General features: G+C 53.9%; 1 protein-coding gene across 1 annotated transcript in view; it reads left to right on the forward strand.

Moving 5' to 3' along the window:
• LOC106979786 (zonadhesin) overlaps positions 1–26,714 on the forward strand; it is a 130,489-nt gene that overhangs the window by 66,366 nt on the left and 37,409 nt on the right. The window contains exons 22-50 of the mRNA XM_053203494.1: positions 1,401–1,527; positions 2,225–2,364; positions 3,929–4,132; positions 4,747–4,896; positions 5,106–5,285; positions 5,996–6,112; positions 6,644–6,793; positions 6,986–7,201; positions 8,216–8,320; positions 8,880–9,021; positions 9,337–9,551; positions 9,804–10,022; positions 11,439–11,545; positions 12,711–12,864; positions 13,031–13,130; positions 13,577–13,743; positions 13,958–14,131; positions 14,636–14,791; positions 15,783–15,903; positions 16,315–16,514; positions 17,637–17,861; positions 18,811–18,960; positions 19,543–19,646; positions 20,457–20,668; positions 21,410–21,630; positions 22,665–22,811; positions 23,449–23,613; positions 24,067–24,218; positions 24,545–24,713. Of these exons, the coding sequence (XP_053059469.1) occupies positions 1,401–1,527; positions 2,225–2,364; positions 3,929–4,132; positions 4,747–4,896; positions 5,106–5,285; positions 5,996–6,112; positions 6,644–6,793; positions 6,986–7,201; positions 8,216–8,320; positions 8,880–9,021; positions 9,337–9,551; positions 9,804–10,022; positions 11,439–11,545; positions 12,711–12,864; positions 13,031–13,130; positions 13,577–13,743; positions 13,958–14,131; positions 14,636–14,791; positions 15,783–15,903; positions 16,315–16,514; positions 17,637–17,861; positions 18,811–18,960; positions 19,543–19,646; positions 20,457–20,668; positions 21,410–21,630; positions 22,665–22,811; positions 23,449–23,613; positions 24,067–24,218; positions 24,545–24,713 (4,689 nt within the window). The remainder of the gene's footprint in view (positions 1–1,400; positions 1,528–2,224; positions 2,365–3,928; positions 4,133–4,746; positions 4,897–5,105; positions 5,286–5,995; positions 6,113–6,643; positions 6,794–6,985; positions 7,202–8,215; positions 8,321–8,879; positions 9,022–9,336; positions 9,552–9,803; positions 10,023–11,438; positions 11,546–12,710; positions 12,865–13,030; positions 13,131–13,576; positions 13,744–13,957; positions 14,132–14,635; positions 14,792–15,782; positions 15,904–16,314; positions 16,515–17,636; positions 17,862–18,810; positions 18,961–19,542; positions 19,647–20,456; positions 20,669–21,409; positions 21,631–22,664; positions 22,812–23,448; positions 23,614–24,066; positions 24,219–24,544; positions 24,714–26,714) is intronic.

Genomic DNA, 26,714 nt, shown 5'->3' on the forward strand with positions numbered 1-26,714 from the left:
CTCAGTGACACTCATGTCATTGGCCCAGAAGTGACAGCATGGGACTGGGCTTCTTGCAGGGCAGGCTGAGCAGTGGCTCCATCCGACGCCCTGCTTCAAAGGGTGGGAGTGTTGGGAGCATTGCAGGCCTGACCTTGGCTGTACTTCACTCCCCAGGGCAGCATCAAGAGACCTTCTGGCAGAGTGAGTTAAGTGTGGGGCTAGATAAGGGCAGCTATGAGATCGCACATCATGGAACCTCTGGGCTGGGGGAGCCTCAGGGAACAGGACTTCCTTCCCTGTCCTTCCTCCAGTGACAAGATTGGGCCTGGCTGGTGACCCCACTGAGGTCTTGTGTCTCCCAAGACCCTGCCATCATGACCTCACTGCCACCCGTGCAGGTTCTCTGTGGCCTGGGCCAGCACGGAGCTCATGGGCAGCACTCTAGGACTGTGCTGTGGGATGAGCACCAGCCCGGCAGCCCCTGCCAGACAGCACCTCTACCCCCCACCCCCACCGGCTCAGGGGTGCCCCAGGGGTGAGATTATGGACCATCTCCCAACCCCAGACCTCCCTTGTCCAAGGACAGCCCACAAAGAGCAGCCACTGTTTATCCTCCCCCTTGTGACATCAGTGTCCTTGGGGGTGTGGAGACAACTCTCATGCAAACTGTAAGACCACAGATGTTTAAAACTCTGTTACTCTGTCTTCCTCCTTCACCTGCCTGTTGCTGGTACAACATGCACTGCACGTGTTTCCTATGCTCACACATGCCCGCAGATGCGTACACATCATGCTTCCACAGGTAAACCTGCCAGCTTGGGGGCAGTGACAAAACCAGGATCACACATACTTTTTTTTCTCTTCTCCTAACTTCTCCTATCCTTCTTCTTCTTAGAGTTTATTACCCATAGATTATGTGCTCCATGAGCTAATAAAGGGTCATAATGCTGCAAATAGAAATAACAAACTTGGCCAAGAAGGGAACAGGCTTCCAAAACAAGTGTCCCAGAGGCCTTCATTCAGTGGCTCAGACTCTGCTTCTCAAGCTGGGTGTGGAGCCCCCAGTCCTCCTGGTCTGTCCTGTGCCCACCTTTCTCCAGAATAGGCCAAATGCTGGCACCCCTGTACTTTCTCCTCACCTTTGCAGTCTGCCCAGATAATTTCTGATTACATCTCTGTGCCCCACCCCCACACCTGGGGCCCCACCCACTGTCCCTGTGATGAGCCAGGACTGGACAGGACCCTGGACTGGAGCTGCCTGGGCAGTCAAGGGTGATATCACTCCAGTTTTTAATCTCTGCTACTGTATTTCAGAAAATGTCCTCTGCAGAGGGTGGGCAAGACTGGGACTACTGAGTGATTGGTTTGGGTGTGGGAGGGGCTATTTTGTGATCCCACCTACTTCTGACTTTGGGCAGGAGCTGAAGTCACCCAACCTGACGGAGGCATCCATGCCATGGCAGGGGGCCCCTGCCCTCCAGGCCACTTCTGTCCAGTGGGCACAGCAGTGCCCCTGCCTTGCCCTGTGGGTACCTTCTCAGATCGGTGAGTGAGAAGCCCATGGGGGTAAGCTCAGAGCTGTCTTCCTCCTGGTCTTCTGTCCACATGGACCATCTCACTGGCAGCATCCCTCCACCACAGAAGGACATCAGCCTCAGAGCAGGGCTTCCACTTGACCTGTGACCAGCATTATAGGTAAAGGGAGTTTTCTTATCAGAATAAGGGCAGGCAATATGGGCTGCTGGGAGCTTGAGAACATTCATACCCGAGAAAGAAAGGCTATCAGGTATTCTGTGCATCTGCCTGAGTCTAATTTGAGAGTAGAGTCCCATCTTCCCATGTTTAGGAGCATCCCAGCCCCCAAGAGAAGGTACTCAGGGCAAGGGGACAGCTGTGGAGCCAATGGTTGAAGGGCTGGTGGATGTTCTGCCTATTGCTGCCAGACGAAAAGGTCTGTGGCCCTAGACAACTGAGTTTGAATTAAGATTAAGATGGAAAAGGACAACTATACCCAGACAGCTGTCTTGGGGAGCAGCAGGGGGAGAAAGAGAAAGAGAGCCCTGTTGAGCTCTCCTCCAGGCATCTTCCAGAATGAAACCACCTGCCTTGTAAGCAGGAAGAATCCCAGGGAACCTAAAAGAGGAGAAATGAAAAGGCAGCTCCAGAAATGCATGGTCCCTTGCCAGGACATGGCTACTCCACCAGGTCCCACTGATGCCCAGGTTTCTCTCTGTCTCTCCAGGATGTTTCTCACCATGGCATCGGAGTGCCTGTCCTGCCCCTTTGGCCATTTCTGTGGTGCATCTGGCCTCACTGCCCCCTCTGGACCCTGTTCACCTGGATACTTCTGTATGGAAGGAGTCTCCTCCCCAACCCCAGCAGGTAAGGGGTCTCTTAGGACTGGTGTGGGCCCTGCACTGGCCCAACGCCCAGAGGTAGATGGGCACTCTGATTATGGGAGGTGACTGGGTATGGGGCAATTTGAGGACAAAGGGGAAGGGTGTGAACAAGCGGGCCTGGAGAAGATCCTTGGTCGGAGTGTTTAGAAGTCTGACTGCTATTCCTGGACCCACTGGCCTCCTGTCCTGTGCCTGTAGCAGTATTTCTCATGGTTGGCTCACTGCCCTCTGGACTGTGGTCATTGGGCTGTTGTCACATCTGTGGTTCTGAGCCCACCTCAGCCCCACCCAACCTCCTAAATCAGAGCCCCACTGACCCAAAGATGGAAACGCCATATATTTTCAAGAATGTGGGCAGGGAGAACCTGGGGGCTTCCAGAGACCAGCCAGCAGGTTCCAGAATGGTACCTTTGAGGAACCCAGAGGTGAGCTGAGTGTGGACCTCGTCTCCCATGAGGGCCAGAGACAGCACCCGTGGGGAGGTGGAGCACAAGGTAAGCTCACAGGGAAGACCCTCTGCACCCATGTTCTCAGAGGATGCCCTTTATTCCTTGGGAACTTCTGAAGGGGGAGGGGGATGGTACACACAGCACTGAGCTACAACTTGGGTGAGGGCCATTGAACCTAGGCCAGGGCCTTAAAGTCCCTCTTCTCAAGAACTTCCATTTGTCCAAAAAACATTTGAGGCAAAAACCCAGTTCCAGGATGGAAAGTGAAGTTCTGGGGAGTCGGGTGGGCAGCAAGAGAGCAGGAGTCATGACCCCAGTGCAGGGACTTGGGCGGGGGGGGCGGTTATAGGAGGCACAGGGTTCTGCTCACAACCACACATGAAAGCAATGCTTTCTAAATCCATTTTTTTTTTTTAAATAAACACTCACGTTGTGTGTCCTCAGAAGAACACAAGGGGGAATATAAAAAAAAACAGGCTTTGAGTCTGGGCGAAGCACGGAGAGACGCTGGTCACAAAAATCAGTTACCATTCCAGGATGCCATCCCCACTAAAAATGGGTCATTATTCCTGCCCACCTACGAAAGGGGGATTTTCTTTTTCTTTTTACTTTCTTTCTTTCTTTCTTTCTTTCTTTCTTTCTTTCTTTCTTTCTTTCTTTCTTCCTTCCTTTCTTTCTTTCCTTTCCTTCTTCTCTTTCTTTCTCTTTCTTTCTTTCTTTCTTTCTTTCTTTCTTTCTTTCTTTCTTTTCTTTCCTTCTTTCCTTCTTTCTTCCCCTGACCCTGGGATCATGACCTGATCCAAAGTCAAGAGTCAGACACTCAACCAACTGAGCTACCCAGGCAACCCGAAAGGGGGATTTTCTGAGGCTCAAATACACATGCATAAATATATAACATATATATAAAGCATATATTCTTTGATCTGGAAGATGCTATATAAATGTTAATTATCAGCATTATTTATTTCTAAAACCCTTGAGCCTCTGCCCCAAACCCAAGTCCACATTTGGTCTTGGTGGCACAAGTCACCCCAGGCTCCGTTATGCTCAACAGTGACTGGGCTTGCACTCCTCACTTAGCTTCCTTCCTTTCTTCAGGCCACGCAGAGCACGGGGGGCCCTGTCCCCAAGGCCACTTCTGCCCCAGTGGGACCAGCCTTCCCCATCCTTGCCCTGCTGGCTCCTACAGCAACCTGACTGGCCAAGCATCCTGCTTCCCCTGCCCTGCTGGCTATTACTGCCCTGAGAACATCACCACTTACAGCGGGCACCCCTGCCCCACTGGCTTCTACTGCCCCAGAGGTGAGTGCCTGGGCCACAACTCCCAGAGGCAAGGCTGAGCAGCAAGGGCTAGTATAGGTGGCAAGGGTAGGGGTGGGGCTTGGTGCTTGCTGCTCTGTAAACTGCAGCAGCAACCAAGGATCACACAGATGTTCACTGCTGAGACTGTCCCACCACCTGTCCCAAAGGCCCAGGGAAGGACTGGACCTTTCACAGAGGCTGAGCCCAAAGCAAGAGGCCTTGAGCAGCAAATTTCATACAAGTGTTTTGCTTTACCTTTAAAATTCAGGAGAGTTTTACTTTCTACTCTATAACATAATCCCATTGGCTAAAAACTAAAGATTTAAGATTACTTTACCAGTATGTTATAAATTTGGGGCCACATGCTTTTCAGCAAAGTTCACCACCAGGAAAATGATTCCTGCAAACTCTATGGCTTTGTGGACCCTGGGCCTGGGACCACACAGCCTGGAAAGCCAAACATAAGCTATTGGTGAGGCAGTGGCTCCTGTGGCTCAGGCCAGGAATTTGCCAGGACAGGTCCTACGAGATGGCACCAGGAGAAGTGAGTGGCATGGTCTCTCTCCTTAGCCTTGAGCCCAGCTGGACTCCCTCCTCTGAACTTTGCTTTTCAGGCACCAAATATGCCACCCAGTTCCCCTGCCCTCGGGGCTACTACAACCCAGACCCAATGACCCAGAGCCTGGACAGCTGCCTGCCTTGTCCCCCAGGCCACTACTGTGGGCAGGAGAATCTGACCCAGGCCTCTGGACCATGTGATGCAGGTGCGCTTCCCAAAGCACCCTAAGAAACTCCCACCTATCCCCGTGCTTCCTACTGCTGTCCCTGGACCTGGGGTGACCTGAACTATCTCCTGGAACAGCTACTGGGAGGAGTAGGCCTGCAGCCTGGGTGAGCTCAGCCTTTGACCCCTGGGGTCCCCAACAGTCCTCTTGCCCCACTGCCTGCCTTTCTGTGCTGATCTCCACCCCAGGCTGGTTCTGCGTCTCAGCAGCCTGGACCGCCCGCCCCTTTGACCTGGACAACTACACCAGCACCAATTGCCTGTGTCCAGCCACGGCCACAGGGGGAAAGTGTCCAGCTGGATCCTTCTGCCCTGAGGGCAGCTCAGAACCCATGCCCTGCCCACCAGGCTCTTTCTGTGCCACCTCTGGTAAGGACCCAGGAGCCCTCTCTGGCCACTGTGCTATGATCCAGGCTTGGAGACGATTGAGAGAAATGGTAGGAACCCACCTTGCTCTTACCAGCTGTGTGGCTGCAGGCATGAACCAATATTTCCCTCTATAAACTGAGAACTGATGTCTGTACCTGCCTGGTCAGGTGGTGTGCTTGGCAAGCCTACAGGAAGGTCTGTGCTAACATAAACTTGCTGCCATCATGGTTGAGTGAACACAGGTGGGTCATTGCAGAATACCAAGGGAGGGCAAGTCTCTCTGCAGAGGAAGGAGCTCGGTGGCCCTTCACTTATGCCCTCTCACGAATCCCCGTGACTGAGTGACGTCCTGAGCACCTGCTGTGACCAAACACTCCCAGTCACTGAGGACCCAGATATGAACTAGACTCTTCCTGCCCCAGCCTCTGGCCACCCTCAGATGGTATAGCATAGTGAGGCCAAGACCCCAGCCTCGGCTCAGATCTCAGCTCTGTCTGCTACTACTGACAATGCCTCAGGCCCTCTGTGAGATGAAAGTGGTACCCCTGTCACAGGGTTGGGTAGAGGAGAGAAAGAGACAAAGCGCTGGGCATAGGCTCAGCCACTCATGCAACTCCCAGTCCTCCGGGGCCAGACACTGCACAAGGACCCCTGTCTGTCTGCATAAGGAGGCTACTCAGCCTCAGCCTGGCACCCCCTCTCACCCCCAGGCCTGTCCACACCCAGTGGGCCCTGCCAGGCTGGCTACTTCTGTGCCAAAGGAGCAGTGTCCCCAGCTCCAGAGGATGGGCTGACAGGGGCCCCCTGTCCCCCAGGAACCTTCTGCCGTGAGTGTCTCCATGGGCCCCACTCTCAGCCCTACTCGGCCTCCTGCCCAGAAGGCTGCTGACAGATCTTACTTCTCAGTTTGTGTCTGGACCCTGGGGCAATTGGGAAGAAGCCAGAGGGAAAGGGGATGCCGTAGATGGTCCATCCCAAGGCCAAGGAATGTTGCAGTGGGGAGTAGTTAAAGTCACTTGGGATGTTTGCTGTGATTTGAGTTGTTTGATGTGGACAGCTGAGAACTGACAGCAGTGGCCTTGTCGCATCAGGAGTCTCATTAGCTGTCAGTGTATGAGCCCACATGATGATCCCCCAGCAGCAGGTGAAGGGCTTGAGTCTCTCCATGTGATGTGGAGGGGCCAGGGAGCTGGGCTTCAGGGAGGTTGGCAGAGATGGGTCCTACAGGCAAAGTCACCATGGGTCCTGCCCCATCTCTGAGGCTGGGCCCACACCTGTTGCCCGTAAGGAGCCTACCCCCTGGACCTGAGGCCTCCCCTCAGCCAGGCCATGGCTTTGCTGCCTCCCTGTGTCCTCAGCTGCAGCATCACACAGGCCAACACCATGTCCCGCTGGCACCTTCTCCGGCCTCGCAGAGCAGACCATGCCCTCTGCATGCCAGACCTGCCCACGAAGCTTCTACTGCAAGGAGGCTGGTCTACAGGCCCCCAGTGGGCCTTGCCCAGCAGGTGAGAGGCAGCAAAGATCTTCAGGTGCAGGGAAGGGGGACAAGGTCTGGGGGGGAGAGCGCCCCAAGGGCAGCTGTCTGGGTCCTGGGCTCCACAGCACAGCTCTCAAGGCCCTTGTGGCAAGAGACCCTGTTATGTCTAAATGTCTCAGGGAGAGGAGAGTCCTCCTAAGTGTCCCTCCCTCCTGGCCAGGTTATTACTGCGACTCTAGTGCTGGGCCCATCAAGGACTTCAGCCTATATCCTTGTCCTCAAGGCTATTACTGCCCCCTGGGCACAGCCATGGCCACACACCACAGGTGCCCAGTAGGTACATACGGCCCTCGGAGAGGGCTAAGGAGCATCGCTGAATGCCAGCTGTGCCCTGCTGGGAAATTCTGTGAACTGGCAGGGCTCGCGGCACCAACAGGTATGTCCTGGAGGGCAGAAAAGGACTTCGGCACAGGGTGGGCTTGATTGGTGGGTCCCAGAGCAGGCTGAGGAGGAGATGCTTCAGGGGAAAACTATATGGACCTGGATCACTGGTAAAGATGGGGGACAGAGCAGCAGGGTGTTGGGCAAATATTCCACCGCCTTCCCAAGACCCCATACATCAGAAACACTGTGTCCCCACATCCCACCCCAGAAAGTCAGGAGGTATGGGGTCAGACCTCAGTGTCTAGTTTTAAAAAGCTTCCCAGGTGATAGGGCACCTGGGTGGCTCAGTGATTGTGTCCGACTTTGGCTTAGGTCATGTCTCACGGTTCCTGAGTTCAAGCCCCATTTCGGGCTCTGTGCTGACAGGTCAGAGCCTGGAGCCTGTTTTGGATTCTCTGTCTCCCTCTCTCTCTGCCCCTCCCCCACTTGCTCTCTCTCTCTCTCTCTCTCTCTCTCTCAAAAATAAATAAATGTTTAAAAAAATTAAAAATAAAAATAAAAACATTAAAACTTTCCAGTGATCTACCACCCAGAATTGGGAGTCCCTTCATCACAGTATACCTGCCTCAAAGTAGAACCACCCCCGGCTGTCTGCTGTCAGCACAGGGTTCAGGGGTTCTTCTAGAGGGCCTTTAACATCTCAGCCCCTGCCCCCCACACCCCATTAGCTTGGGTGGCTTCCCTATGAAATGGCTGGAAATGTTTTGATCAATAAGGAAAATCTAGTCCTGGCAGTTGGCAGTCTCTAAGGAGGGCAATCTCAAACTGGCCCAGACCCCACAACCACTTTGACCTGGGAACTTGCACTGACTGAACCTGGAAGAGATTCAGGACCCTGCTCATCCGAGGAACAGGGTGGCTTGGGCTGGCTTTGGGTCAGGACACGTATAGTCTATGGCCATAGTGGGGGAGGGTCTGGGGACAGCATGAGCAGCCCTGTGCCTTGTGGTGTGTTCTCCAGCAAGGGGTACTGTGGGAACAGCTGACAAGATGTCCTTTCTTCTAGGAGACTGTGCTGCAGGGCACTGGTGCAAGGGAGGAGCCACTAGCAAGGACCCCACGGATGGGGCACGGGGACTCCTCTGCCCTGCTGGGCACTACTGCCTTGAGGGTACCTCACCACCTCTAACTCTACTTCAATGGTGGCAGGGTGGGAGGAGGTCAAGGCCCTTCCAGCCTCCTGCTGTTGAAGGCAGGTCTCTACAGGTTTTGAGCCTTTCTCCCAGCACATGAGCCATGGCCCTCAGTGGAGGGCAGTGCTAAGCTGTGCAGGGCTGAGTACAGGTCCCTTCTCCCCAACATGCCCTCCTGATTCTGCTCAACAGTCCTCACCTTTCCCCTCCCTGGGAACCCTCCTCTAACCTGGCCCTCAGGAAACCTCACTTGAGCAACTGACCTTCCTCCTTTGCCCTGAGGATGCTTTCAGGGGCCTGGTTATTCCTCCCCCATTCTTGCAGAATGGCAAGAATCTTCCTTTCATTCAATAAAGTTGACTCAAGGACTCCAAAGCTGAACTGGTCCCTGCCCTCCCCCTAGAAGCTGAGAAGGGGAAGCATTTCCATCCTGGTCTGCTCAGAGGGAGAAATCCAAGGGATAGAAGCCTAACTCAGTCCAATGTTTCCCTCTGGGCCACTGGGGGCCTCTTCCCTCTGTCACTCTGACTTTTGCAGGAGCTCCTGTCCCCACTCAATGCCCACCTGGTACCTGGTCTGAGGAAGGGAACAAAACCCCAGAAGGATGTCAAGATTGCTCTGGAGGGAGACTCTGCTCTAGAGGCCACCTGACAATCTGGCCAGCACCTTGCCACCTAGGGTAGGCAAACACACCCACGTAGATTTGAGGGAACAGTGTCCACAAAGTAAGGAGGTAGTTCCATTCCAGGATTGATTCAGCCAGAGAGCAAGGGGGAGGAAATCCCTACAGTCAGGAAGGAGCCACCCCCACTGGCCTGTGAAGCCTGTGGGCCACTTGCAGACATGCAGAGGTTAAGTCATGCCAGAATTCAAGAAGCAACAGCCTAGGAAGGGTCCCAGGCCCATGCTAAATGTCCATGCACTGCCTGTGGCTGCATGCTCCTCAGCAATTGTCCTTGGCTGAGGCCCTTTTGCTTGGCTCACATTTTTCCAGTGTTTCCTGCACTGGAGGAACTGCCCCTGCCACCCCCATGGAGGGCCTCTCTGGGAGATCCTGCCCCCCTGGGCACGTCTGTCCTCTGGGAATGGTTGACCCCACTTCGTGTCCTCCTGGCTCCTACACCCCTGGCACCCACACAACAAAATGTTACATCTGTCCCAGTGGCCACTACTGTGTTCCAGGGCTGAGGCCTCAGCTGTGTCCAAGAGGTGAGTGTCCTGCCAATAGCCCAGCTGACAACCTTTCTCCACTTCCCTCAAAGGCCTGGCCTATACATCTAATAACAAGGTGGTAACTCCGGGATTTACAGAGCATTTCTATTTCCTGGGCAGGAGCCCTGCAGCAGAGATGCCAGGCCTCCATGCTGGACACCAGCCCAGCGCCCAGAGCCTGCCCTCTGTCAGCTTCCTCCCCATCCCCTGCCTCCTCAGTCCCTAATCTTGGCCCATCTCCCTTCCCAGGTTTCTACTGCCCTGAAGGGACAGGGCTTGACTGGCAGCCCTGCCCTCCAGGCACCTATGGCCCTGTGCAGGGACTGAGCAGCCTGCCAGAATGTCAAGCCTGTGATAGGGGCAGGTTCTGCCCAAGTGCCAATGCTACGGAGGCTGGTGGACAGTGCTGGGAAGGCTTCTTCTGCTCCAGAGGGTCCACCCGGCCCAACCCAGAGGCCGACACTGAAGGTACCAGGCCCTCCCTGTTGGACACTGATCCCCTACCCCATTTTCTAACCCCCCCAAATGGGAGGTAGGGAACATATTCAGAGCCCTTCATCCATTCCATCAACCCAAAGAGACTGATGAGCCTGTTCTCTCCAAGAGAGCTTGGGTGCCTATCATGGGCTACCTGGGCTCTCACTCGTGGTGGAGGGTGGGGGGCAGGGCAGGCAGGACATGGGTGCCCAGCATAAACAGTGAGTTGGTGTTTGTCTCCACTACCTACTGTCCCTCCTGAGCAGGACAGCCCAAGAACTCCTGTATCCCACACAGACCAGGCTGAGGGCAAACACCAGGGCAGACCTGAGGAAGCTTACCTTATGGGTCATGGAGAAGTACTCTTCAGCTGAGCCCATGCATTTGAGTCAGCTGGTACATAATGATACTGAGGTTGGGGGAGAGCCAGGTCATCAAATCTGAATATTGGGGGTGGGGCCCATCCCAGGCATGGTCAATATGTTAATCCTCCCAAGTGGTTCTCATTGTATAGCTGAAGGATTGTTTCAGTGGTTTTGATCTTTTGGGGCTCAAGTCCTCTTTGGAATCCAGGGACCATAGGGCAAAATCCCATGATTCAGTCCAATCCCTATCTCTGGCAGAAGGGAAAGTGAGGCTCAGAAAAACGGTCTGCTTTGCCTAAGGGCACACAGTCAGTAGCCAACTTGAGTGCTTAGGCCCACTGACCCCGGTCTAGCTTTCTATCACTCTGCAGCTGCCCTTGGGCCTAAAAGTCACACATTCTTATGGAGGCCTAGACTCTGGTGAGGACATTGATGCACAGCTCATCCCACCAGCTCCTGACCCTCCAGCTACAACACCCCTGTCTACTCAGCAACAGCCCAGAACTAGCTGGTTTCCATCTTCAGTCAGCAGGCAGCCCTGGTGGCAGGCCTCTTGGAGCAGGGCCCATGTGGGTTGAGGGAGAGGAGAGAAGACACAGATAAGCACCTCCAGAAACTAGGAAAAAATGTTAAAATACCAATCAGCATGAGAAGGTCTGCAAAGCCCTCTACAGTAAGAGCTGGAATGGGTGATGGAAACCCTGCCTCAGTCTCAAATGCTGTCTGTCCACCCCTAGACCCCAGGGCTTGAACCTTCCAGAGAGGCCCTGCCTCCCTCAGATGCCCTGCTTCCTTCAAGAGCCCCTTCCAGATGCCACCATCCCATGTCAGGACAAGTTTCCCCCGATCTCTTCCCTTCTGTAACAGCAGCATGGGGCTATGGTGGAATAACCAGGTGCAGAGGGTGTGACCATTGGGGGTGCAGCACCCACAGCCCAATTCCAGGGCCCAGAGCCTATACCAGCAATGCAGAAGGAGTTGTTTGGAGTACCTGCTCCTCACCACTTCCCAGGGGTCAGGCTGACTTGTTTCTTGGTTCCAGAGGAGGCTGGCCCATGTCCTCAGGGACACTACTGCCCCAGGGGTTCAGCCATACCCCAGCCCTGCCCACCTGGCACCTTCAGCACACAGATCAAGCTCAGCTCAGAGGTAGGGAAACTCCAGCCTGGGAGGAGGCTCGGTATGGGAAGAGCACTGTTTGGATCTAGCCAAACCTTGAGGTCAAGGTTGTCATGGGGACTGGAGAACAGGGCACCTGGCCGTCTCCTCCATCCTTCAGGTCGGTACGCGAAAGTCGTTTACCCAGGGAGATCTTCCCTGGCCCTCCTTACCACATATCTTACTCTACCATAGCATTTTACTTACTGGCCTTGTTTATTTTCTATATTCCCCACCAAAATATAAGCACCACAAAGCTAGGGAGTTTTGTCTTTTGCTCACTACTCTATAGTTGGAATAGTGCCTGGCCCATAGCTGGCTCCCAGCACGTACTTGTTGGCTGCATGAATGACTGTACAAGCTGACTTAGGAACCTCAGAGGCAGCAGCAACCCCCTTGTGGCAGGTGCATGTTGGGGTTGCAGGGAGCACAAGGAGGGAGGTCGGAGAGGGAGTGAGAGGCCAGCTATACAGCACCTGGTGCTCACCTTGAGGACTGCTACCTGAGGGAGATAGAGGCCAAAGTAGGGTTTGAGCAGAGGAGTGACATGAGACATTACTTTATAATACATATTAATATATAACTTATAAAACACCACCATGGGATGCACAAAATTCTATTTTAATTGCTAGGTTCCAAAAGTAATTTTAATATCTGGCTCTCTTCACAAGCCACTCCAAATTGTGATTTGTAGTTCACCATTCAAAGACCCTCCTGTTGTTAGAGAAATATTCCTGGCTTGTCAAAAGGTCCAGGAATGCCAGCTCTCTAGAGTGCTTGGTCCTCCTCACTCAAATGAGCAGAGAGGTCTTCCCTGAAGGTAGATCAGAAGAACAGGCTTCTCCTGTTGTTATTGGTCAAACTACAAAAGAACATGGAAGTAAAGAGGAAAAAAAGAAAGCAAGCAGAACAACATGCTGATAGAGTAGTTTTGGAGTGTTAAGCCTTGACTATCATAGGGAGTTTGTGCCCCACCTGGAGAATGTGCAAGCAGAATGGAGCAAGGTCCTATCAGGGGTGCTGTAGATGAAGGAAGGTGAACCAAGACAAGATGTTCTCTGACCTGAGGCCCCTTTAAGGCCTTCTGGTGTGGTCTCTGCCCCCCTGCCTTGGCCGGAGCTGGGAGTTGGCATCTTAGTGGGGACATCTCCCACAGGCTGCCTGCTCCCCGTGCCCGCCTGGCTACTACTGCGGCTCTGCAGGCCTCACCAGCCCTTCTGGGCCCTGCAGCACAGGCTTCTTCTGCCGCCATGGAGCCATCGTACCCAATGGCTCCCTGGAAGACGGGACTGGTGGCCCTTGCCCTGCAGGTACCCCCTGGGGACTGGTCTGAAGAGGAACTTAGGGAGATGGGAAGGGAGCAAGCTCCAAGGCTGCCACTCAGACAGGGGCCAACAGTCCCCTGGGCTCTGCAGGAACTGGGCTTAGGATGGGGTTTCCTGTGGCCCTGACCTGTTGGATCTGTTTCCCTTTCAGGGCACTTTTGCCCCCCAGGCACTGTTACCCCGAGGCCATGCCCAGCAGGCACCTACAACAGCCTGGCCTTGCAGGGCCACTGTGAGTCTTGTCCTGAGGGGTGAGTGCTAAGAGGCCGTCCTAGGGGCTCACGTGTCCAGTTGGGCAGAGTTTGCATTCCTGCTACAGAAGGTGGCTGGACCAGATGCTAGCTAAGATCTCTTTCAACCTGAGTTTTCTGTGACTTCAAGAAGTCACTGAAGAACTTCCACACCTTCTAGTCACCTTTCTTTATAACTCTTGATCTCTTTATTGGGTATCACTGAGTCATTCCTAATTTCAAACCTAGGTCTTTTTTGCTGCAATTTAAGCCATTTAAGTCCCACCCGACCCCCCGCCCAGCCCCCTGTGCCTTAGCTGTAATAGAGCTATGATATCGCCAGGTGGGCAATAACTCCTGAGGCCAGTGATGGAAGGCCAGCCCAGGCAGCCATCTCAGCCCCACGTCACGAAGCTGGGGCTTCCCAGCCCTGTGAGCCCCCTCATCCCCACTTGTGTTTTCTGTAGTTTCTTCTGCCCGGCAAACACCTCCTCGGTGGTGGGAAACAAGTGTCCAGCTGGCCATTACTGCCCTGCTTCCACATCCTTTGCTTCTCAATTCCCCTGCCCCAGGGGCACCTACAAGCCACAGAGAGGGGGTGCCCAGCAGTCAGACTGCACACCCTGTGAACCAGGTAAGGGGACAGGTACATATCCCCAATCCTACCATGTTAGGCCACATCCTCCCTGACCAGTGAGGGCAGGACTCAGGCCTATCTCAGATGGGGATGCTTTGGCCATAGCCCATGGTGCACACTAGGTCAGCCCACATTCGCTGGCTGGGGTGGAGGTACCCCAATCCCTCTGCTCCCCATGCCTGAGCGTCCTGTCTTTCCCTCTCTCCTACAGGTTCCTACTGCCTCCTACCTGGGCTAGTGGCCATGTCTGGGCCTTGTAGTGCAGGGTTCCACTGTACTCAGGCAGCGGCTGTCCCAAATCCCACTGATGGGATCACAGGAGACCTCTGTCCACCAGGCCACTTTTGTCCCAAGGGTAGCCCCAAGCCCACTCCATGCCCCCCAGGTGAGTTACCGATGGGGTGGGGTTGGTAACCAGCAGTGCACAGGTCTGCTCTGGACCCTTGAGAGGGGGAAGGAATGAGGGTCCAGCCTTGGGGAAACATCTTGGGAAGGGCACAGAAGAAACCCCTAAACTATACTCAAAGAGCAATGTCCATCCTGAATGCACATAGCATGGGACTTGGGGGTAGAATGATGAATGAGGTGGTTAAGAGCTTGGACCTTGGCTCGCTGGGGGAGGCTTGAACATGGAAGGGTGTATGGCAGAGGCACAACAAGAAGTGAGTGATGCCTTGCAGCACAGATGGGGGGATGAGATGAACCTCAGCTGTCAGGGCTCAGACCTCCAGGAGATGAGGCAGCCCAGGAGGCTGGGGAGCCCTTCAGCCACTGGTCTGTGAGGCCTAGCAGGCAGAGCAGGATCACCACTCGGTTTGAGAGGCGCCACCTTGAGTCTCCATGTGGGAGAGAGGCCCCCTGGTGGTAGCCATGGAGTATATACCTGCAGGCTCTCTCCTGCCCATCCCTGGGGCCAGGTCACGGGAGGACTGCCAGCCGTGCCCAGCTGGCTGGTTCTGCTCCAGAGCCGGCCTGAGCTTCCCAGAGGCCCCATGCGAAGGAGGCTGGTTCTGCCCCAGGGCCTCTGTCTCTGGGCATAGTCCAGGTAAGGGTGCAGCCTCCTCACCATTTGGGTAAGGGGGGAGGATGTTATGGGACCCTCAGTGGGCTGGCTTAGAAGGAGACATGCCTGTGGTCTCAGGCTCCTGTGGCCCAAATGCAGTGAGACAGGCCCTTGTGACCTGGAACTTGCCATGGAAGGAGCTGATGACACCAGGTGTTAGCAAGGCTCCTCATGCACTCAGAGCACAGAAAGGGAGAAGGGAGACACTTGGGATGAGTGATAAGAAAAGGAAGAAACAAGACTTTTTAAAAAATCAATCAAAGATGGATAATCCTGTGCTTTGGGGGAGGGAATAAAAATACTCTAGAGCTATATAAGACACTCTAGTGAGAGCAAAGGAAGGGCCTTCACCCCTCATGTACTACCTGGGGTCCAGCAGAGAAGAGGGAGAAGGTCAGACCCCTAGGACAAGGATGCATTAGAGCTCTCCTTAGCAGAGCCTGCACAGTTCTGTCTTCTAGGGCCTCTGTTCTCTGGAGGACACTGCATTTGACACAGCATTTCCCAAACTCACATGTCCAAAGAGCCCATGTTTTAAGAAACATCTGACAGGACAAGGACCCCTGGAAACAACTTCAGTGAGAGATGCTCTGACCTGGAAGCCTGGGGCTGCCTCAGGTACCTTGTGAGGTTCCCAGTTCTAACTCCCATCCTGTGGAGAGCACTGTCTTTCCACCCCTCTCAGTCCCGTCACTGTAGACCTGGTTCCTTCCCACCAAGGGACCACCAGGAGGTTCCTACAGGCCTTCCACACAGGGCTGGTTTTCAGCTGGACCCTCCCCTTTAGGCATATATAGGACCAAGGTATAAGAAGCCAGGCCTGGGAGTGTCGTACATCATAAGTACCATGAATCACATGCCCCATCCACTCAGCCACACTCACATGGAGGGAGTAAGAATTATTCTGGGTTCTGGCTGGAAGGAGATGTGGAGTCTCCCAAGAGGGAATGATTGTCTCCCATGGCTTTTCTAGGCACTCTCTGCCCCACTGGGCACTCATGCCCCCCAGGCAGCCTGGAGCCCCAGCTCTGCCCCCCAGGGCAGTATCAGGATGAACCTGGACAGAGTCTCTGCAAGACATGCCCTGCTGGAAAGTGAGGAGCTGTTGCCGGGACTAGGGTTCCTCCTTTATCTGGGTGACACCTGACCTTTCCTGCCCTCTCTGAGAGTAGAGGGGCTCATACATGTTTCAGGGACCAGTGACCATGGGCACTGCATGCACCCTTACCTTGCAGAACCCAATGTAAATAAAGCCCTAACGCCAATGCAGGGGCTTTGGAGGGCTGCAGACTTTGTGTACAAGACTCATAGGACAGGAGGCCATTGTCCTCCTTGATGCTCATTTCCTCTGACCTCAGATGGTCCTGGGGGGGGTTCACTTCTGCCCAAATCCATCATGCTCCAGGAGCTTTCTTCCTCTAGAGGATCCTCAATGCCTAGAAAACCTAGGGATGTAAAAAGCCCTGACTCCTTCATTCTTGACCACCTACTGGCTGTTTCCGCAGGTTCTGTTCCTTTGGGATTCAGAGGCCAGGCGCCAGGCCTATTTGGCCAATGGACTGTCCTGCTGGCTACTATTGCCCTTTGGGTACCTGGACCCCCACCCAGCACCCATGTCCAAGAGGAACCTTCCGAGAGTGGCCTGGTGCACGCAGTGCTACGGATTGTAGACCTTGTCCTGCAGGACAATTCTGTTCAGATTCAGGTGACAAGAGCCATCTCTCTGGGATTCTGAGGGGTCCTTTTGTGATCCATTTGTCCCAGAGGCACTTAACCTGTCTGAAGGTGACATCCTAGGTCCCCTCCCATCACATATGACCTGTGGCCCTATATAGGGGATGCTACCTGAGGCCTGAACATGGGTATGGGATAGGAAGGCAAAGGCGACCTGGTTCTGACCCCTAAGAATTCACAGTGGGGAAGGGGATGGAAAGAGACAAGAACATGAATGTTACAGCCCAAGCATGCTGATTTCTGGCAGACAAGATGTTCTGGATGTCCTGGGCAGGAGAGGGACATCGATCCCACAGGGGTGGCGGCTTCATGGAGTGCTTGCTATGGGCTTTGAAGGTAATGGCCCTGTTCAGGAGTCAGGGGTTTCCATCCAGAGCAGCAGGGGGCAGGACTTCAGGGAGACCCTGCCAGGACTGAGCCTGAGGATGAGAGAGTAGACATAGCAGTAACCATGTTGCAAAGAGGAGGAAGACAGTATGGTGTGCATTTGTCAGTTTTAGCTGACTACTCCATTTATGTATAGATCATCTAGAACTAGATACAGTAGGGCAGTAAACAGAATAGTGCACGGTACTAAGAAGCAGAAGAAGGGAGGTGTGGATTCCCACAGATGGTCCCCTGGGGATCCCCATAGGAGCATGGGTGTGTCACACCAGAGTAAGACTAGGGGTGTGAGGCATTGGCCCATCACCTGCAGCCAGGGTGGCAAAGCCCTGCACATCTACAACGACCACAGCAGGGCCTGTATTTCTAGGTTCCTAAGTGAGCACTCATTCATTTTGGCTCTATACGATCCTATGGCATGTGACCAGACAGGCCTTTTAAGCTCATTTATCGTCACAATAGAGATGCCATTTTACAGATGACAAACCTGAGTTGAAAGTGGCCTCCTGCACAGGGAGTGAGCAGCAGAGCTGGGAGGGGATGCAGAGTCTGGCTGCAAAGCCTGGTACCTTGAGCTTCAGGACACACCACACTTCCCAGCTTAGGCACAGTTCCAGGCGCTCTTCCAGGTCCCTTTTTTCCCTTTCCTTCTCATTTGAAGCCAGGCTCACTGTCATAGACTCAGCCTACCTCCACCACCTCTCCATAGGATCCGGGAAACCCTTCCCAGATGGGCCATGCTCAGCAGGTTATTACTGTCCTCCTGGCCAGACCTCAGCCACCCCTACATCTTTCCGGTGTCCCCGTGGCTTCTACTGTCCAGAGGGATCTCCCCAGCCAAGGGCCTGTGAGAATGGAACATTCCAGCCCCAGGAGGCCAAGGGGTCTTGTGAGCCCTGCCCTGCAGGATTCTACTGTGAAGCATCAGGCACAGGTGAGCTGATGAACACAAGGTCCCCATATGGTGCTGGGTCCCAGGGGAAGGTTCCAGTAGTTTGAGCCCCTGTAAGAGTGATGCCTGATGAGCAGGAGGTCCCCTCCCTTGTTCAAGAGAGAGGGGAGGGACTAACCTGAGGTGGCACAGTAAATTGGCTCCATACAAGAGACCCCTGGTATCCTCCCTTATGCATTCATTTAGGTTTGGCTTTAGAATGTATCTCAGGAGTTCTTATGCCAGAATCTTGGTTGTCATAGTCATAGTGTTATGATCCACATGCAGCCTATGACAACTGGCAGCAAAGCGGAGGGAAGGGGACCCTGAAACAGTCCAGGTACGAGGTAAAGACAAGTTAGGGACTTAAGCTGGGAGGAGGGATTGCATGGTGACTCACCAGGATGTCCAGTGCCCAGCTCAGGATGGTAGGCACTACATGCAGGACAGAAAAATCTGAGGTCTAGGACCCTAGGATCTAGTTGGCTGTGGCCGACTCGGTGTCCACACTCAAGATCATGATATGGTCTTGTTCCTATTTAGAGATACACAGGTGGCTACTGACCCAGCAGAGACCAGGAGCAAAGAAGTGGAGTCTTCAGACCACTGCATGGGTGGTGGACCTAGTGTGCCCAGCATGGGCAAGTGCCACCTTATAGAGAAACGGAGTTTTATGCTCCAGAGTCAGCCTCAAGGCTAGAGATCTCACAAGGCTACAGAGGTTTCTTGGGCAATACACCTTCTGCCACGATGACAGATGGACAGCCGTTGAGGGTCCCTCTCCCACCCAATATGCCCGGGAATTAGACAAAGAATAAAGCACCTTGACTAAGGGGCTGGGCCAGGGCAGCCTTGGAGCTGGGGGGAGGGGGGGTCCCAAGTCTCTGACCAGGATGCTCAGAAGGTAGGGCTCTTACTGCAAGCTCAGGCTGACCCTGCCATTGCACCCTAGGTCTCACAGCCGGTGGCCCCAGCCTGTGCCTCCAGGGCTACTTCTGTCCCCCTGGCTCCCACTCAGCCACTGCCCACCCATGCCCTCGGGGGACATTCGGGCCCAAGCGAGGGGCCAGTGCAGAACTGGACTGTGAGCTGTGCCCAGCAGGTTTGTGGGCTCTGGACAATGAGCCATTAGAAAGCCTAGACTAAAGGGCTGAGGAGAGAATAAGGAAAAGTAGAAGGAGGGCAGGCAAACAAATCCATTAGGGAATGTGCCTTGGTCCCCTGTGCCCATATTGCCATGGCAGCCCCTCATATGCCTAACAGCTGGGTCAAGGTAAGCAAAGTCAAGTCCAAGCATGGGTCAGAGCCCCATTGATCTCCTGTAGGCCCACAGTCCCAACCATCCTTTGGATTCTCCAGGCCTCTTCATAGCCTGTGCTCCAGCCTACCCCACATGTACCTCTAGGACTCAGGGTGAGACCAACCCCCATGTTTTCTTCAGAGACCAGGTATGGCTGGAAAAAAGCACTGCCCTGGGCAAGGCAGCTCCATGTGTCTCTAGCTCATTCTGCCCCTCACTCGTGACTCTGCCTGGCCATCATGCCAACACCCTGTGCTAGTCTGAGAGCCTGGGGAGGGGAGGAGCATGTGGGGCATAGCCTAAGAGAGGCAGGGCTGGTGCCAGAGCCAGAGGGAGGTGGGAGGGGTCCTTCTGTCACCTGCCCCTTGGGTCTGCTTCTTATAGGGATGTTCTGCTCATCAGAAGGGCTGTCCCAGCCATCAGGGCTCTGCCACTCAGCCCACTACTGCACAGGAGGTGCGGTGTCTCCCACCCCCCTCAAACACAAGGTATGTAACACTAGGCATGTGCCCCCAGACATGTGTCTTGAGTCCACCCTGAACAGTGACTTGTTTTCTTTTAAAGCATTTGCCTTCTTGTGTGACATCTTGGGTTTGATGGCATGTGACAATAATAGCAGTAACATAAATAGAGCCTTTAGTTGGTACTGGGCAATGTTCGTGTGTCACATACACATTGACTCAGCAGTCCTCGCAATGGCCCTGTGGGAGGCCCCAGGGTTACCCCACTTTAGACATGAAGAAACGGAGAAGCATGTGGAGTAATGGATGTTCTCAAAGCCACATGGTGAGAAGGTGACCATCAGTATATTAGATCATTATACTGTAGAGCAGGGTAGTGGAGAATCAGTTGTGTGGATGGACTCATGGACTCATGTTGGACAGACAGATGGACAGATGTGTACTGGTGTGTTAGCTGATTGTCTCTGATTCTCATTTTGTTACTGACTTGTGTTGTGACCTTGGACATACCTGCCCCTTGCCCTAACTTCCATTTTAGAACATAGACTGCCCCAATCCTACATTGATGCCACAGAGAAGAGACAAGGTCAGGGAATGAGGAAGAGAGGGGGAGGAGGTCAATACTATATTTAGGAAGTAAGAGACACTTCCCAGACCTCCTAGTTCATCCTCCATAGGCCTTTGACTGACACAGTTGGAAGCACATAGTAATGGGATGATTTTGCATGTAATGCTCTTATTTGAGGTCTCCCCACCCCCAAGTGCCAGCAGAGGTGTTTGCAACCTGAGACCACAGCTCTAATATAAAGGCCTTTCTTCCTTCTCTCTGACTGACAGGTGGAGGCCCCAGGACTTTCTGGGAATGATATCTGCCCTCCCGGCTTCTTCTGCCCCAGGGGAACAGGCTCCCCAATGCCATGCCTGCCTGGGTCTTACTCCTCTGCCCCAGGCCTGGCCAGCGAGGACCAGTGCCAGCCGTGTCCTCCAGGGCACTACTGCAGCAACCCTGGGCTCTCCCATGTCCCAGAGGCAGAACTCTGCGATGCAGGGTGAGGGGGCCCTGACCCTGAACTCCTCAGGTGCAAAGAAGGAGGAGGGTCCCTAGGTCAGGCCTGATAGGGCCCCAAGTTACAGATCCCATGGTCTCTCCCCAGTCCCTGTAAGGAGTCTGAGCCAGGGTAACTGTCGCCTAGGATGTAGGCCTCTGATGTGTTGTCCCTTTGATATAGGACTGAACTGATCCCACCCTCCCAGCACTGACCTTCCAAGATCCAAGGAATGCCAGTGTGCCAGGACAGCCCTATGGTCCCACTAAGTCTCAGGGCAGCCTCCACACCCTCCACTACCAGGCCTTGGTCTTTTCCTCATTGGCCAATGGCCAACCTGTGTCTGAGATTCCTGACAGGTACATTTTCTCCTCACTGTTGAAAGGGCTGGAGACTGGCCACCAGTAAGAAGGAAGTCCTGTTCCATCGGTTCACAGGACAGAAAAATCTTGGAGAGGGAAGCCATGCTTATCCTGGAAAATGTCTGACCCTTCCCAGAACTGTGCCTGAGCCCCTACTGTATAGTTTCCTATCACAGGGGCAGAGACATGTTTTAGAGTTGAGGACCAGAGGACCTCCTTCCATCCCAGGGATGACACTTGGCTGTGGCCATACTGAGCTTGTCCTCAGCACAACTCTGATAGCCTGGGGCTCCAAAGGCTACCCCTTTCTCTCACCTTTTGCTTGGCCAGGACCCCATCATCATGCTAGAAGTGGTTCAGCCACAATTCTTCATTTCCTCAGGTATATCTGCCTGGGAGGCAGTGCTGTGCCCTCACCTTCTGATGGAACCCACGGATACAGATGTCCTCCTGGCTTCCACTGTCCCTCAGGGGCTCACAGGGAGCAGCCCTGTGAACCTGGCACCTTCAGCCCATTGCCTGGGGCTGACACCTGCCTGCCTTGCCCAGGAGGCACCTACTGCCAAAATGTTGCTACCGTGGAGCCCACCACCTGCCCCAAAGGTAACGAATGCCCTCAGATCAGCCTCTTCCATCACTCTCAGGGGTAGAGGGACATTGGACATGACTGCAATGGACAGTGCACCTCAGGGTTCACTGTAGTTGGCGCCCCCGGCTCCCAAAGCTCGACTCTGTCCTGGCACTGAATGCTCGATGGCAAAACCTCAGCCCTCCCTGGCAGTCAGAGACTGCCAGGACAGTCTCTGACTTATAAAATGGGGCTAATTATGCTGCATAAGGAAGACACAGGGTGAAGGTTGCTGAGGACTGCCAGGGCCTCCCTCACACAGTCTGTGACCAGCCTCATATATTCATACCTCCCTATCACCGCAGGTTTCCAGGGTGCCCAGAAGGTAAGTGTGCATATTCTATGGAGGAAGGAACACAGATCTGAGAGGCTGGAAATTCTGGTCAGTCCCATCCTGATCCTAAGGTGCTGCTGTCCTTGGACAGCCACCACCTGTCTGCAGAGTGAAACCAGAGGATTTTGAGAACCCCACCCTGAAAGAGTTGAGTAAATGCCCCCAGAGAAGACTACAGCATGTCTCTTGTGAGACTCTTAACCAGGTTGCCTGTTGGAATGCTTCTAGGGCAGCTATTTCTTGAGTGGGAATACTGGGGGGTTGTTTGAGGTACACATGACCCCACTTTCTCTAACACAAGAAACTCTCTCTCCCAGGCCTATCAAGCCAGACCAGACCTATTACTCATTCTTACTATGTAATGACTCCAGAAACCTCAGTGCTGACGTCCCCATGCACACATGCACATGCATGCCCACACACATGCACACAGGCACACCTCTGCTGCCTGCACAGACCCCTTAAAGCCCCCACCCTCCTAGCCTGGATTCTAACCCTCCCCGCCTTCTCCCACCACCTAGGCCAGCGTCCTCTTCCCTGTCCTTCAGCTGTGCTCTCTGCATCCCTCTCAGGGCTTCCCTCACTTCTCTGCCATAAATGATGAGGTTGTAAGGCCCAGGGAGTAGCTATGGGGTTGGGACACTTGGTGTCCACTTACTCATATCTTCCCCACAGGTCACTATTGCCCAGGAGGGACACCCTCTGCTCTTCCCTGCCCGGAGGGAACCCTGAACCTACGGGAAGGTGCTCTCTCCTCCAGGGCCTGTCAGCCCTGTCCTGCAGGAAGATACTGCCCTGGTGAGGGCAACGGGCAGACTGAGGGTAAGTACCAGCGACCCAGAAGAGCTATGTCCCAGCCCCACTGCAGAACTGCCCACAGTACACTTCTTGGCAGGGCCACAGCATACGTCTGGGTCTGGCTGCCTACCTCGCTGTGACCTCCTGCCACTTCCTCCCTTGGGCCCTGCTCCTCCCTCTCTCCCCCAAAAGTCCTCAGCCTTGTGGCCAAGAGCAGGTTCTCATTCTAGCTCTGAACTTAGTGCAGGTGTGACCTTGGACAAGTCACTTAACCCCTCTGGCCTCTGTCTCCTCCCCTGTAAAATGGGGTGATAACTGTACCCACCTTCCACAGTTGCTATGGGGAGTGTGGTCCCTACAAACAGGAGCTCAGAACAGTGCCTGGTGCACAATAAGTGCCCACAGCTGTCATCTCCTATAGCTACACCTCACCCTAGATTCCAAGTGGAAGCCACCAGCTCAGGGCCATGGACGCCATAGGTGCTCAGTAATCCCTTGTTTCCCTGACTTTTCCTTCCTCTTGCTTTAATTTCCATGATTCTCTGGGGTTTGGGATAGCAGGCAGGGACCAGGGAGGAGGCAAGAAAAGGGACTTCCACAGCACAGGCAGCTGGTAAGGCTTCTGATGCTGCCCTAAAATTCTAGTCTTTCTGTATCCAAGGACCCTGCTCAGCTGGTTACTACTGTGAGGGGGGAGCTTCCAGCCCCACTCCCCAGAGAAACTCTGCCTTCCCCCTCAATGGACCCTGTCCCCGAGGCCACTACTGCCCCCAGGGGACTCTGTACCCTGTGCCTTGCCCGATGGGGACAACAAGGAGGAGCCCAGGTGAGCATCTGACTTGTACTTTCCCACCCCCTCCCAGCTGTGGGCCCCTCCTTCTTCAAAATCCCAGTGTTAGCACCGTAGACACAAACAGCACAACAGAAGCATCTGTTTGTCAGGGTTTCTGGGGCTCCCACTAGGGTGGACATGAGGCTGGGAGACAGGCCTGTGCCTAAGTGTGGATGTTAGGGCTTCCCACCCAGGACAAGGTCCACTCCTCCACCCTTTAGACCATGCCCAATTCAGGGCTTTGTCTGCAAAATGCAGGGTTGTTCTTTTGGCCAACCAAGGCAGAGATGCCCTAAGCGAGGCTTTGATCAGTGGCTACTTCATCCAACACATATTGTGCTAGGCACTGGGATGTGGCAGCAAGCCAAGCAGGGAAAATGTCCTGTCTTCAGGACTTGATATTCCAGCATGGGGACAGAGCCCATGAAGTTCAACCTCCTTATCCAGGTGGCACCTCCGAGGGGAGCTGCAGGCCCTGCCCAGCTGGCTCCTTCTGCCCTGGCCTGGGCCTTAGCTCTCCTATCAGCTCCTGTGTGGGTGGCTCTGAATGCCCCTGGGACCTCAGGACCTCCAGCCCCATGGCCGTCCTCTGTCCTCAGGTACTTCCCCAGGAGCTGCAGAAGGGAGCCCAGTCCCCAAGGCTTGGGAAACCAGGGGTCCCCACCCAGGATTCAGGCTGGAGCCCTCCAACTGTGGGCCTTAGGCCAGCTCTTGGTGCCTTGTAGGAGGGACCTCAACACTCCCATCTCCCAGGCCCCAGTTCTTTCTCCAACTGGCCCACCCAGCCTCCTGGCTTCCTGCACTCCAGTCACCATGACCTGAACCACCTAGAATGAAGGATAACTCCATGACCTTCCTGAGCCCCTGAGCACTCAGCCATACCCAACCTGGCTCTCAGAGGTGCCATTTTGTGTCCAATGCCCAGGGTCACTTCTGCCAACCAGGGTCTGCTTGGCCTGTCCTGTGCCACCAAGGGGAGTACCAGCCATCCCTAGGTTCAGACTCCTGCCTCCTGTGCCCACCTGGCTTTCACTGCCCGCATCCCGGCACCAGAATGCCCAGGCTCTGCCCAGCACATGCCTACTGCCCAGCCGGTATGCCCAGGAACCCTCAAGTCCCCATGCATCCCAGGCCTTTATCTTCCTCCCCGAAATGCTCATCTTCCTTCCTTCCTTCCTTCCTTCCTTCCTTCCTTCCTTCCTTCCATTCATTCAAACTCCGTGGAGTGCCTACTGCATGCCATTGCACTAGGAGTGCCAATGGGGAAGAGCACCTGCACAACTTCCATCCTCCCCTCACTCCTACCCCATGCCCATCCTGACCGCCCCCCCATTTCTTTTCTTCTCTTCAGCATGACACACCCATGCTCAATGTCCTGCCTCTTTCTTACACTCAGCCTGGGGACCCAGGGTGAGCACCTGGATCAGGATGATGGCAAACAGATGTCATAACCTGTGCCAGGTCTGGGCCAACAATCTGGGAGCAGCTTCCTGAGCACCACATGGAGAAGGGCTCTGTGGTGGTGTTGGGGTGCAGGAAGTGGAATCTGAAGATCAGAAGGCAATGTCCCAGTGACCATGAGTTCACTCTCCTCAAGTCTGAGTCCAGTCACCCTGAACACACTGTGAATTAGCCCATGCTCACCCAAACGTTTGCATGCACATGTGAATACATACACTCATGCACAAGTGTACATACACAGGCTCATAGTGCACACATACAAACTCACATGTGTGCACACATGTACAGATGCACACACAGTGTATGCAGACACATGCAAATTCACACACACAAATGCATACAAACATACATGTGTTGTCCCAGGCAGCCTGGCAGACAAGCACGTATCCACAAAAGTTCATAATCTTTGCCATGTCTTACATAAATTTGGGGAAAATCTTCCTGAAAATTTTAGGAGTTGTATGTTACCTTTGCAAGTATTTGATCCACAGTTGATGCATACATTTGTTCTTCCTTTCATATATATATTTAATGTTTATTTATTTTGAGAGAGAGAAAAAGAATGAGCATAAGCGGGGGAGGGGCAGAGAGAATGGGAGTGAGGATCCCAAGCAGGCTCCACACTGTCAGCGCAGAGCCCAATGCAGGGCTCAATCTCATGAACCATGAGATCATGACCTGAGCTGAAATCAAGAGTCAGACACTTAACCAACTGAGCCACCCAGACACCCCTAACTTTGTTCTTCTTGTGACTATGTTGTGAAAGGTATATGTACCCCTTTCAAATGAGTGACCTCTTACCCCAGAATATTTACAACATTTCAAGTTCAAAGAACTTGGCCTGTTGTCCCCACAATTACAGGTTGTATTAGTCACACACACACACACACACACACAGGAAGTACAGGTGCCCTCTGGGAAGCACTGTTCACCTGGCTACCCAGACCCTCAGCCCAATCTTGCTGAAGTCCTGACTCTCTTTAACCTTCCCTAAGTAAACTCACACCTTTCAGCTTCTTACTTCTGTTGGTCAGGGATTTTTTTTCAGTATATCCAGCTGCTCTCTTCAAACTTTTTCCCTGCTGGGGGACTTCTCTTATTTCCCATCCCAGGTGTATACTGGGGTGCGCCTGACACAAAGCACCACAGCCCACATGCACAAGACAATGCTGAGGTCAGCAAAGTCAGAGGATGGCCTCCAGGCCACTACAAGGGCCACTGATATAGTGGGGTTGGGGGGTGACCCAGGTTAGAGAGAAGAGAACCACAACCGAGCAGGCTAGGCAGTAAGGCACTGTGGAGGTGGTGGCTAGGAGGGGAAGGCAGCTCCCAAGAGAGATGTACTTAGTATGGACTGACTGGTTCCAGCTCAGTCCCAGAGAGCCCAGTGTCTGATACACAGAAGGCAACTCCCTGAGCCCATTGGCTAGATTAATAGCCCCTTACCCTGAAATAAGCTTCACTGCTATCTGGAAATTCTTCCCTAGGGAGTTACTCTTTTTAAGAGGACAATAATCCTAGGGGGAGAGACTAAAGTCACAGCCATTTCAGCACTTTGAAGACTCTGAGAAAGCAAGGAGAAAAACTCAACACCATGGGGACTGTGGGATACTGACAGGTGGGGGGCCCAGTCA

Source organism: Acinonyx jubatus, chromosome A1 (genome assembly GCF_027475565.1).
Source record: "Acinonyx jubatus isolate Ajub_Pintada_27869175 chromosome A1, VMU_Ajub_asm_v1.0, whole genome shotgun sequence".
NCBI lineage: Eukaryota > Metazoa > Chordata > Mammalia > Carnivora > Felidae > Acinonyx > Acinonyx jubatus.